Source organism: Kogia breviceps, chromosome 6, assembly GCF_026419965.1.
Source record: "Kogia breviceps isolate mKogBre1 chromosome 6, mKogBre1 haplotype 1, whole genome shotgun sequence".
NCBI lineage: Eukaryota > Metazoa > Chordata > Mammalia > Artiodactyla > Physeteridae > Kogia > Kogia breviceps.
In genome coordinates, this window is record NC_081315.1 from 25,015,774 (window position 1) to 25,029,847 (window position 14,074).

Sequence of the window (14,074 nt, forward strand, 5' to 3'; positions counted from 1 at the left end):
GATTATAAACAAGACAATCATCCACTATGACCCCTTCTATTTAACATTGTACTGGAGGTCTTAAACAGTACAATAATTCAAGGAAAATGGAAGGGAACAGAGGAGAGAAGGATAGAAGGAAAGAGAGAAGATGAACAAGGATTGGAAGGGAAGAAAAAATAACATTATTTGTAAATTATATGACTGCACATCTAGAAAATACAAAAAGAATCTATAAACTATTAGAATTAATAAGAAAGGTTAATTAGCAAGGTCACTGGATATAAGGTCAACATAAAGTTATAACTGAAACAGTGTAGGATTAGTGCAAAGACAGATTAATGGACCAATGGAACAGATTAGAGTTCAGGAACAGACCCACACATTTACAGTCATCCGATTTTTGTCAAAGATGACACTGGTGCAGTAGGGAAAGGATGGTCTCTCCAAGCAATGCTGATGAATTGGATTTCCATTCGGGGGAAAAAATAATAATCTTGACTTCTTCACTTCTCCCCATAAACAAAAATCAGCTCCAGATGAATTTGGATTTAAATGTCAAAGGTAAAATAATAAAACTTCCAAAAGAAAATAAAATATCTTTGAAACTTTGGAGTAGATAAAATTTTCTTAAACAGGACACAAAAAGCACCAATCAACAAATACTGATTAACTATCTTAGAATTAAGAACTTTTGTTCATCAAAATATACCATTAAGAGAGTGGAAATAACAAGCCACTGATTGGGAAATGTATAGAAATGTATATATGTATAGAAAAGGACACCTATCTTGACTATTTAAAGAGCTACTACAAATCAAAGAGGTATATACCCAACAGAAATGCATACATATATTCAACAGTGTGTATACTAAAATACTCACAGGAACACTAGTTAGCCAAGCCATCCAAATATATACCAACAGTCAAATGAATAAATTGGAATATATTCACAAAACATAATATTCTATAGTAATGAAAATGAACAATCTACAACTACCCAAACATACGACTCTCACAAACATGGTGAGTAAAAGAAGCTAGACCCAAAAGAGCACATGCAAAATACGATGCCATCTCTTAAAGTGAAAAATTGAAAAATAAAAACAAAAACCAAACATTAAAAAAAAAAAAAAAACCCAGGTGAAAGTAATCTATATTGTTAGAAGTTAGAATAATGGTTAGCCTTGAGGGAGCATACGGAAGCATAAAGAAAGTTTCTGGATTGTTATGTGTTTCTGGATTTTTATTTGTTGCTGATTACATAGGTGTCTTTATTTTGTGAAAATTCAGTGAGCTGTTCACTTATGATATGTCGACTTTTTGTATCCATGTAACAATAAAAAGTTTAAAAAACAAGGCCCAGACCTTTCTGCTCTGTCGTGTCTGATGGCTGCAGCAGCTGCAAGCGTCATGTTCTCATACAACACATGTCCAAAAAGCCTTTCTCCTCTTTTAATTAAGGAGGAAAATATTTTCCAGAAGCTATCAGATTTCCCATTGGGCATTTCTGGATCACATGCCTCTGCGCTAACTGAAAGGGGAGTTGGAAATGGAGTATCAGGCATTTTCTGTTTTTACTGCGAAAAGCGGTCTCTGTGGGCAAGGAAGAGAGATGGAGGGATGTGGCACAGGTATTCAGCAATATCTGCTGCTGAGGATTATTAGTGACCTCTCAACTAGTCTTGCCATGGCCACTTCTGTCTTCCTCCAATCTATGCTCAGATTAGCAGCAGAGTCATTGGACAAAAACATTAACTTGAGAAACCTTTCGTTAGCTTCTCATTATAGTAAAAATAAATCCATGAACCTTAACACAGTTGACAATGCCCTGCGTGATCTAGTCTCTGCTTACCTCTTCAGCCTCATGTTGAGTGGTCCTTGACCTACATTTTAGCCATATAACCTGCAATAAGGCAAAAGCAAATTTACACTGTGCAAGAAACTGACTCTGAAAATGTTCCAAAGATCAAGAGATGGCAAAGAAACATTAATTGTATGTCATTTAAAATGGGTCAAGCATCTTAGATAGGCTCCAGTTTAGTGAATTATTTTTATATTTGTAAATATAAGAATAATAAAAGAACTTTTGGTTTGTCACATGAGATCCCGGTCCCCCTAACTAATTTTTCTTTAAGTCTGAAGTTCAGTAACTACCTAATCTTTTACCAAGATTTTGTTTGTTTCATTTTCAGAAACCTAGCACTCATGGTTAATGAGGACAAGTATTCTCAACTCCTTTGCCTCCACTTTCGAATCCCCCCCACCCTATCCCCTAAATGCTAATTGTAGATTCCCATTAGGTTTATACCTTCTTTCAAATCTCTCTTGACAGTAGAAAACACACAAGTACATAAACACATACAAAGTACTTTTACCCTCAAACTTTCCAAGCAATATATTTAAATGCCATCACACTACAGCTTGAATCCAGTAGTCAAATCTGTTCATCACTCAACTGTACACTTACTATGTACTGGATACTGGAAACCATGACAGGTGTAGTAAGAGAAAATGATCAATTTATTGGAAACTAATGTATTTTATGTTCAGGAAATACATCTAATCATCCATCAATTCTTATGCACATACCATTTTGACAAATATAATTTACAAATGCTTTGAAAAATAGTTTAGGAAATAATGGGTTCCCAAAACCCAACAAAAATGACAGCGGAAGAATCTGAAAAATGTATAAATCCACAAATGCAAAGGGAATAGGAGAGGTTAAGAAGAAGCAAGGTGCATTGTACCCTAATATCCCTGAAACTGAAAGCACCAGGTAGTTCTGAAGGTAGGGGTGCCAAGGTTAGGTTAAAAATGAACAAATAAGCAAACAATAAAACTAGCTGAAGTCCATATAAGGAGTAGTTTGATGCCAAGATTCTCACCAGCTCCCAGTTTAAGTAGGCAGGTGACCGACCAGCCCTTCCCTACTCCTACAGAAAACTACAAGTTTATACTATCAGTACAAGTTAAAGAAGGGAGGCTCTAGATTCAGGTAAAGCAAGACTAGATGGCAGTACCTTTTTTTTTTTTTTTTAAAGTGAGTGAACATCTACATAATTAACAGTGAACCTCCTCAGCTCCCTTCACCTTGCTCAGCTATAAGGATGCTGATTCCCAGGCAGATCACCCTGAAGCTCCTTCCACATCCCACCTCCTATCCCCTGCCCCATGCCTCCAAGGCAGGAGAATGAATTACTATTTTCTGGAAAAAAATCATACTATAAGGAAAAGAGAAAAGCTGAAAAAGAAAAAGTCCAGGGGACACACAGTTTTGGGGGGCTGGAGCCCACTGTGTCCCCATTTGCCTGGCAAAGCAATAAAGCTATTCTTTTCTACTTCACCCAATGTCTCCAAGATTTGAGTCGGCACCAGTGCACAGAGGCCAAACTTTCAGCATCAGGATCATTGTAAGACTGAGGCAGGAGGGAGGGGGAAAAGAGTTGTTATTCAATGGGTATGGAGTTTCAGTGTTCCAAGATGAAAGAGTTCTAGAGTTCTGCTGCAAAACAAATGTACATATAGTTAACACTACTGTACACTTAAAAATAGTTAAGATGGTAAATTTTATGTTGTGTGTTTTTTACATAATAAAAAAAAAGGGAGTGGGGAGACAGGAGTGTTAAGAGAAGGCAATGTGACAACAGAGGCAGAGGTTGGAGTGTTGTGGGGTTAGAAGCCAGGGAATACGGGCAGCCTCTCTAAGTTACAAAGGGCAAGGAATGGATTCTCTCCTAGAGCCTCCAAAAGAAACAAAGCCCTGCCTACATCTTAATTTTAGCCTTGAAGACTCATTTTGGACTTCTGACCTCCAGAATATAAGATAATAAATTTGTATTGTTTTAAGCTAATAAGTTTGTAGTAATTTGTTGAGGCAGCAATAGGAAACTAATACAGACAAAAATTCCTTCCATTTGCCTATTGGTTGATACCACTTTTATATATATTACACAATTTACTTTTATGATTTCCATAAAAAAAAAAGAAGAAGTCCATAAGAAAAGAGTTACACATAGTTGAGTGTCCCCAATTTAATAAATATCTATTGAAGGCCTATTTTGGGCTGGGCACTATTCCAGATGGTTGGAAGATATCAATGAAAATAAAAATAATAAAATCTCTGCTCTCATGGAGCCGATGCTCTAGTGGGGGAAGACAGAAAAATGAACAACAAATATAATAAATAAGGTATTATATAATATATTAGGTACTAAAAGTGCTATGAGGAAGAAAAAGAGCTATGGGGAAAAAACAGAGCAGGGAAAGAAGGATGAGAAGTGCCAGGGGGCAGGTGTGTGCATTTTTAAGTAAGGTGGTCAGAACAGGCGTCACTGAGAAGGTGGCATGTGTGCAAAGAGGTGAGGGTACCAGCCTGACCACATTGCTGTAAGGCCTGGTAAGCATCAAACCCTATCATGAGCACAAAATGCTTCCAAACTGCTAATTGGTGCCTCTCTCCTAGGCTATGAGAAAATAGCCAAGGATCTCCAGGCATGTAAAAAAAAAAAAAGAAAAAGAAAAAGAAAACAAAAACAAAAAATGGAAATTAAACAAGCAAAAACAAAAAGGAACTCTCAAGAGAAGCAGTGAAGGGAAGACAAGAAATTTAAAAACAAAACAAAGCATTATTAATATCCTCTGCAACATAATAGAATGCATCCTTAAAACAAGAACAGAATGCTATTTTTTAAAAGACCAAGAAACAAAAAGTGGTCTTAGAAATATATACATATACATACATTTTTAATTATACAAAGTTAAATGAATTGCTTGGAACATGAGAAAACAAAAGAGAAAAAAATGAGAAAATCAGTGGCTCAATGCAGGAAGTATCACAGCTAACAAATGTAAATTCAGAAACAGACAACAGAGAAAATAGAGGAAAAATATAAAGGAATATAAGAGCACCTCCCAGAACTAAAGGACAGGTGTTTCCACATTGATGGAACCACTGTGCACTCAATAAAATGAAGGAAACACACACACACACACACACACACACACACACACACACACACACACACACACACACACACACACACACACACCATGGCATAGCCATCATAAAATTTCCGAACATCAAAGGTACAGAGATTTTCAAAGCCTCTGCAGAATACAATAGGTCACATGCAAAGCATCAGTAATCAAAAGTGGCATTGTATTTCTCAACATTTACACAGAAAACTATGAGGCAATGGAGAATGTGCTTAAAATTCTGATGAAAAATTATTTCCAAACAAGAATTCCATACCCAGCCAAATCATCCCTCAAGGGTGAGATTAAAATAAAGGTTTCAGTCATGCAAGGTTTCAACATTTTTACCTTCCATGTGGAGGATGCATTTCACCAAAAGAGGAAGTAAATCAAGAAAGATGAAGACATGGGATCCAGGGAAAAAGGAATCTACCAAAGAAGAAAGTGAAGGAAATTCCCAAGATGATGTTGAAGGGATGTCTTAAGAAGATGGCTGTTAGTCCAAGTCCTCCGAAGAGACACCAAGACATGAACAGATATACAAGAAATTTATTAAAGGAAACATCTGTGAAAGAAAATGGGGAGGGAGCCAGGGGAGGCTGGAAGAGCTGTCAGACACCACGCAGGTCTGGGCCCAGGAGAAGGAGACGGGAAGGAAGGAGGGGGGGTGTATGTGTTAGACTGCAGTGCAGTCTAGGGAAAGTTTGGCAAGGCTGTCAAGAAATCCTTAAGCCACGGCTGCCTGACAGAAGACTCCAGAGTCCCCAGGAATGAGCCTCCGCTAATACCCCTGCTGTGCTCACTCACTGGCTGGGGGCACAGACGTGATGATGGATACCAGAAAGCAGCAGCTGGGGCCATCAGTCAGTTACTCCCCGCGGTCAGAGATCTGAGAGGAACATTCTCAAGGCCATCTGTGGTGGCTCTGTAACGTGCCAACTAGGCTAACCTAAACTACATTTCCCAGAATTCCCTTCCTGGCATGTTTCTGGTAAGGTGAGACAGAAGAGATATTTGCATGCAAGATTTAGAAGGTGTGAAGCAGCAGCCATTCTGTGCTTTGATGTAGGTGATTCCACAAGTTTTGTAGATCCCCAAACTAGTGATCACACAAGTTGTCACTATCTGCTGGCACACCCCACTGTCATGGGGCAGCAGCCAGGCCTACAATTGCTCCATCTTCCCCTGGGTCCTCCTGCAGCTTCTCTGACTCCCAGGCCAGGTATGTGTCTGCTCCACGGCAAAGGGTATTAGCTCTTTCTGCAGGACGCTGGCATCACAAGGTGGGAGGCAGTGAGAACTGATGTGGATCCCAGTTCCTCAAATTGGTGCTCCTGGGTTCCAGCTTGCCCTTGCCCTTCACCGCTACACATCCATCTTCACTTTTGACTCCTTGCCCCGTGGGTGTCAAGCTCCGGCATCAGACGTGAAAACAACCAGCCTTATAGAATTTATTTAACCAACTCCTACTCGTGTAACGCAAAATCCTTGAAACAAATCTCTTACTATATACCAGTCCCCGCCCACCCAACACACACACTAGTGCTCTGCTTCCCCGAATGAACTTCCACTGACACAACGACACAGTAGCTGGGCTGAAGGTCCAGGAGGGGTGTTTCCATGAAAAAAATGTGAAACTGAAAGAGTATGTATGTTTCCAGAGGTTTTTGATAGATTCCTCAGATAACTTAGGGATATATCAGTAACTGATAACATTTTTTAAATTCAGGAAAAAATGAGGCAATCATTAATTCTAGGAAAACAAAATTATGCCTGAAAAGGAAATTTAAAGCATGACTCAGGTATAAAAACAATACATGGTGATGACAGTGAAAACATGTGAAATAATTTAGCAAGTAGCATGAAAAACTATACTAGGAAGATGAAGAGAAGTATATAAGAGAAGAAACAGGATTATAGGGCTAAATCCTGATATTTCATAGTAAGACATCATTAGATCATGTCTATAGATATGTGCACACATGCTACGTAGAACTGCACATAACTACTATAGCTATCCATGAACATATGTCATGGAGAAATATGAAAGCAAATACCAAAAAGAACCCCCCAAATGGCTAAAATAACTAAGAATAAGAGAACTGCTCCCGAGGAACAGGATGGGGGTGTGGAACAGAGAGAGAAGTGCTGTTGCGGTCCTTTCAGACTTTCAACCTATGTACATACTTTACTGTAGCAAAGATACACTTAAACTTAAAAAATTAAACTGAAAAGTTAAACTGAAAAAAAGTTAAAGTTAGTTAGTAGAACTGAAAATTAAAGAATAAGACTCATCAAGTTGGAAAAAAAAATAAGGAGGAGGAAGGGAGAAATCTGATGATACCAAGTCTAAACCATTTAGTGTTCAAAAATAGGCACTAATCTATTGCTTAGGGATGCATGCAAGGGTGGTAAAACTCTTTTTTAAAAAACTAAGAAAATTATCATAAAAGGTTAGGAGTGGTGACCTTTAAAAGGTACGGAAAGGCCTGTGATAGGGAAGGGAGGAGGTATACTCCCAGCTCTGGGATGCTCATAAAGTTCAATTTCTTACATTGGACAGGTTATATACACACATAAACTACATGTGTGCTTTATGGACTTTGGGGAGGAGACAGCACTAAGCATCCAACGGAAACAATTGCAGCAACACCAGCATACACTTGCAGTACCCCTCCTGCCACATATGAGGCTTAGCTTTTTCCCAATATTTGAGCTTCCAAGTAAATTATGATTTGCTATTAAATGAGCTCTAAAATCAACAAATGCATATTTCATTTACATTTTATATTCGTTTATCTTTTATCCTAGAACAAAAATGAGAAACTGAATTTGTATGCATAGTAGATATGATAAAACCTTATGTAAACACTTACAAATTTAGACTTTTCACATACATGAGTGATTTTTAAGGTACAGCAAATTTAAAACGTATACTGTCATCCTATCACCATAAATCTTAATAGTAAATAAACTCACAACAAGGAAAGGTTAAAGATAGCCTTTAAGTATACATGGCAGAATTACATCTAAGGAGAAGGCTGTCTGACGGCCTACTGCTGGATTACAAAACACTGGAAAAGAGATGGGGGAATCAGCAATTTAAGATACCAAAGAATCACTATGAAATACTTTTTATGTAAATCATTTAACCACTAAGTGAATAATGGCTTATTTAAAAAATCCAATCGAAGCAGGATACATGGAGACCCAATTACCTTTTAAAAAATAGTTCAGAGAAATACAAATACAGTATGTTCTCATGTGGAATGTAAAAATGCCACACTCATTGAAACAAGGAGTTACAATGGTGATTGCCAGGGGCTGGGGGTGAAGGAACTGGGGAGATGTTGGCTAAAAGAAACAAACTTCCAGCTATAAAATGAATAACTGCTGGGAAGCTAGTCCAGCACAGTGACTAGAATTAACAATACTGTATTATATACTTAAAAGTTGTTAGCAGACTAGATCTTAAATGTTATTACCACACACACAAAATGGTAATTATGTGAGGGGATGGAGGTGTCAACTATCTTTATTATGGTAATCATTTCACTGTATATATGTGTGTGTGTGTATCAAATCATCACACTGTACACTTAAATTTACATATATGTCAATACTATCTCAAAGCAGGAAATAAATAATAAATAAGTATATATATAAATAAATAAGAAAAAAGATGTTTTAGTATCTCAATAAAGGCTTCAAAAAGTCTTTTCACAATCAAGCTGCCTTCAGAAGGACTGTTAAAAAGCTAACTAAGGCAAGACCTATAAGAAGCAGGTGATAAACTCAATAAATACTTTTTTTTTTTTTTTTTTTTTGTGGTACGCGGGCCTCTCACCGCCGTGGCCTCTCCCGTTGTAGGCTCCAGACGCGCAGGCTCAGTGGCCATGGCTCACGGGCCCAGCCACTCCGCGGCATGTGGGATCTTCCCAGACCGGGGCACAAACCCGTGTCCCCTGCGTCGGCAGGCGGACTCTCAACCACTGCGCCACCAGGGAAGCCCAACAAATACTTTTTGATCAAGACACATGTAAAGACTTTTACTGCAAGGATATCACAATTCTATGGAGGTAATGACTAAAAAGTAGAATTCTGAATGCAATATAATCCTAAATACACTTTAAAGAGATATGAAGCTCTGAAAGGGACTGGAAAACAAGGCAATGGGAATTATTTAGGAGTGAATGAAAGAGACATCCATTAATTAAGGCTGACTCCATTCAAGTTTTCTGGCTTTGTGACCTTTCCTCTTCTATGAGATAATAACAGTTAACAGCAAATAACATGTTTGGAGCACTTACTCTTTGCCAGGCATTGTTTTAAGAATTTTACAGGTACTGAGTCATTCCAGCCTTGCAATAGCCCTATGAGTTCACTATTTTCATCTTCCTTTTATACACAAGAAATCTGAGGCCCAGAGAAACTAACTTTCCAAGGTTCAGAGTTAAGTGGCAGAACAGGAACTCAAACCCCAACAGAGGACTCCAAACCTCATGCTCCTGGATCTTTATCAACCCAAAGATATAAATGGGGCTTCCCTGGTGGCGCAGTGGTTGAGAGTCCGCCTGCCGATGCAGGGGACACGGGTTCGTGCCCCGGTCCGGGAAGATCCCACATGCCGCGGAACGGCTGGGCCCGTGAGCCATGGCCGCTGAGCCTGCGTGTCTGGAGCCTGTGCTCCGCAAGGGGAGAGGCCACAGCAGTGAGAGGCCCGCGTACCACAAAAAAAAAAAAGAAAAGAAAAGATATAAATGTATATCCAATAGCTATATACAGCTGAAACTCCCAATTTCATGAGATTCTATAGAAAAGCACATGCTTTTACAGCCTATGAAAACATCACCAATTTTCAAGGCTTTGCTCCTTTCAGCTACCATTTAGTGAGCTGCTACCATGTGCAAGGCACTTAACTGACACTTGTTTTAATCATCCCAACACCACAGCCCTAGTTTACAGCTGAGGAACCTGAAGTTCATAGAGAGGTTATATAATTTGCCGAGGGTCACCTAGCTGGTGAAGGATGAAGCCAGGACTTGAAAGTAATTTCCCTGCCAAAACTCTGAACATTACAGAAGTAATCTTGACATAAGTCTCTTTGGAATAAAAAATAAGGCAAAAAAATATTCTGAGATGAGTACAAGTGAATAATATTCGCAGTTCAAGTGTAACTGAAATACATATGCCTTAAAGAGATGTGGAACTCTGAAGGGGATTGGGAGGAAAAGAAGAAAGTAACTCAACTCTGTGAAAGTCCCACAATACTCATTGTTTCCTATTAGTTACGGTGCCTAGAGGTAAAGCATGACATTGGGAACAAATGAAGTTCTTGTTATAGGTCCAGGCAGAGGTGAAAACCCAATATACACCTCCAGTTATAGTGGAAATTAAAAGGCAAACATCTCTAGTGTTCTCAATAACAGGTTTTCAAAACAACTGAAGTAGTCCCACACACTCTTTGCTTGCAAGGTCTGTGATTTCCATTGGTCCTATAATTCATATATATAACAGATTCTGTTTACAAAAGTACAAAAAGTACAAAAAAGAACCACCTTATAATTTACTTTCAAATTGTTTATCCAAATCTAGAACATCTGTCTGAATGGTTAAGGTGGATTATACAAAATGAATATTATGGAGTAAGAAGTAATGAATTTTATTTTACATGAATTTTAAAAGCATTGAACTAACTCTACTGCTTGTTGCTTAGACATTATGAAGTTTGACTTCACCTGGGCTTGAATTACTATCATTTTAAGAAAAATGCTAACTAGTTTCCTAAAACTGCAATCAGTGACAACTGAGTAGAAAAAGCAAAGACAATTTCTGTTCTATTCACAAGCACCAACAAACAGCCCAGTGGGGAAATGGCAGCGTGCCAGGCTGCCCCGTGGCAATCAGGAGACTCAGGCGTCTTAGGCCCTTAGAAAACTAGTATGTTAAGGACTTGGTGCTTTTACTCCCCTTTCCTGGAGGCATGTGTGAGAAGTATCTTGTTTAGATGACAATCTCTTCCATCTACAGGACTGAAAGAAAGGTTAAGACAACTAAGTAATAAGCAAATTGAGGAGAACATGTGAGAGATTAGCGAGCATCACTGTTTACTGAACCTATTGACTAAATGTAATAACTGATCTCAGATAGACAGTAATCTCATTGTAATAATCAGAAGAAACAATAATTAAAAGGCTCATACAATTATTGTAAAATGTAAAAGTTCATTTTAATTGATGAAGAAACTCAGAGTGAAATTCAGAGGCAAACCAACCTGAAATTCTCTCTCAATGAAAAATAGTTGAAATGGATAAAAATTCAGTTTCAGCCAAAACATGTGTATATTTACTCCTTTACTAACTTCTACATGGGAGGTTTCTAAGAAAAAACAAACTACACTGAATGATTCAGATAAACCTTATGGTAGACTGTGGGCATCAACTTCCATTTCACGAAATGTAAACCTGAAGTTCCCTATTATCTGGTAAATGCTTTCTCTTTTTGATATTTTATGAGTCTGAGTGAAAGGTTGAGGCTGTCAACACACTGGATTACATTTTGTAAATTTGCTGTCTATGTCTAATAAGATACCCAACAGCATAACAAGAATAAAAATGAATGAAGTGAATAAGATTAAAAGTGAAAGAATTAACCTAAGGATCCAAAAATATACTTTCTAATACATTCCTTGATTAATTACATAGGGTCACTTCAAAAATTTTACTAACTCAATATTGTAAAGGATCCATCATATTTAAGTATCTGAATTTCAAATATCTGAATTTGTCCTGAAGTATAGGACAAATTTATGATATTTTTATATTCATCTAGCCAAGATACACTTTACTTTATAAATAAAATAGATTTTAGAGGGCAAAAGTCAATATTTAAATCAATCCTTCATATATATCTTCAACAAAAGCTCATTATTTCTCACCTTTAATACTTTATAATTTCATTTAAAGTTTTTTATTATTTTATAGTATATAAAGCTACAAGTCTTTTCTCTACTTCTTGATGTGCCAGTAACAGTCGTGTAATATACATCTATGACAACTTAGCCTACAAACAGAATTCCTCACAAATTTAAAACCTAAGGACCAACAAATGTTTCACTACACTCAGAAAACACAGAGTCTTTATTCCGAGAGGAACTTTCAGTAAAAAAGTGACGTGTGAACAGCAGACACTGATGTTCACACAAGCATACTGCAGACAACCCAGCAGGCGGTTTTCTATTTTTTTTGGATTATGCTCTGGAGGTGCTGGCACAATGGAATTTCAATACCATAATTGCTTATTTCTCTGTGTATTTTTAAAATAATAGGTAAAGAAAAAAATCAACTATGAAAATAACAAAATATTTTTCATTCTTCTTTTCAAAGGATGTAATTTATAACCATTACACAAATAGAGAAGAAGCACAAAAGGGGGGAAAAGAGAAATAAAGTAATGTTCCAAAGGTTCAGTTTACAAGGACCTCACACTAAGTTTTTTTTTTTTTTTCTTCCCTGCAACTCTTACTAGAAACAGTATTATTTGCTAAAAATGCACTAGCTGCCAAGAGCCATGGTCCATCTAAAGCAAAATGCTTAAGATGGAAATAGAGTGTTAAGACAGAAAAAAGGGGCAAGATTCAGTATACAAATTTCTGTTAAATCTATTTTAAAAAAAGAATAAGATGAGGTTTTAATTTTGATATTTTCTGCCTGAAAAATAAATGCAATACTAAATAAAATACTAAAATATATAGCACTGTATTAAAACAATAAGATGTAATCAAATTCCAAACTTTCTAATTAAACCTTTTTTTTTTGTAAGTTATTGGGAATTCAACACTAGTCTTGGTTCACATGATAGAACAATGGGAAAATTTTCCGAGTGGTTGAACACTAACCCTGACAAGTGTGGAGAGCCAACTACAATACATTATATGGTAGCATAACCTGCCACCCACGTTGCTGAGAGAACAGCTTTCAAACACATGCACTGAGCTGTAAAACCACAAAATCCCTTATTACACATTGTCTTTCTTACTCTAGGTGAAATATACCACCAATTCTTTTCCATTATAAATCTTTTTTTATTACTATTTTTGAAGCCCACTTAACATTTTGACTATCTTTTTCTTACAATGTAAAAGGTGTCTTTTTTTAAAAAGGAAAATGAAACAGGACTGTCATCACCCTCCTACAATATTACAATGAAGGCTGATATCTGCCACACAATTTCTCAGAGCTGATTCTGGAAATCCATATTACCCAAAATGAGTTTTAAGCTCAAGTTTTTTTATTCCTTTAAAGACCAAGGTTGGTCTTTAATTGGTTCACTAAGTTTCTTAAAGCATTTGAAAACACTTGCATTCTTTAAGAAAGACTGATATATTGCTTTGGGGGCTCTTTAATAAAATACATGGTCTTTATCATTACCCGCCCCCCAAAAAAGAAAAGAGAGAGAGATGGAAAACCAAATCGTCAAAATTTGTCATGGAATGAGTGTTCTTTCTCATTCTGTGTCTCTTCCCAACATTCCTCCCTTCCCCCACTCTGGCACAAATCCAAACCTGTACCAAAAACACAAACAAACAAAAACAGAAAGCTATTTTAGAATCAAGGATATAAGATAATATCCATCTTATATTGGTAAAGTATTTAAATAAAGCAAGACTGTAGGATGGCAAATATGTTTCATCCTCATTACAGCCCTGTGCTTTGTCAAAGATGTGTTCTTACTGTTCAGAAAAGAACTCACTGCAATAATGACTATCAAATTTGTACAAAACAGCTAGAGATACAGAAGAAGGGTGGAAAAAAACAACTTAAAAGACACTACTTTCATAGAAATTCAATGACACTATTTTTTAGAGATTCAAGATGGTTAAAATCATTTTAAAACTGTGTGTTTCTCTCTAACATTTGCCTAATTAATTTCCCTCCGAAATTCTCCCTCCTATCCTTTACATCCCCCATCTCCCCAACTCCCACCCACCATGACCCACCTCCATCCACAATCTGCTAACTGAATCACAGCATTCCAGGACAGTTACAGGACATAACAGTTTCTTCTGGGGTTTTCATTTGCAATGTTGTTGGCAAAGAGAATTGTATTTGTAAGT

At 37.2% G+C, this 14,074-nt stretch overlaps 1 protein-coding gene across 4 annotated transcripts in view; it reads right to left on the minus strand.

Annotated features, from left to right (window-relative positions):
• ANAPC10 (anaphase promoting complex subunit 10) overlaps nucleotides 1-14,074 on the minus strand; it is a 105,166-nt gene that overhangs the window by 48,162 nt on the left and 42,930 nt on the right. Inside the window, exon 5 of one of the 4 annotated variants that reach the window (XM_059067376.2) lies at nucleotides 10,890-10,991. The exons of the other annotated variants lie outside the window; for them this stretch is intronic. Coding sequence (XP_058923359.1) covers nucleotides 10,905-10,991 — 87 coding nt within the window. The 3' untranslated portion in view covers nucleotides 10,890-10,904. Of the gene's footprint in view, nucleotides 1-10,889; nucleotides 10,992-14,074 lie in introns of those variants that run through there. 4 annotated transcript variants of the gene reach the window in all.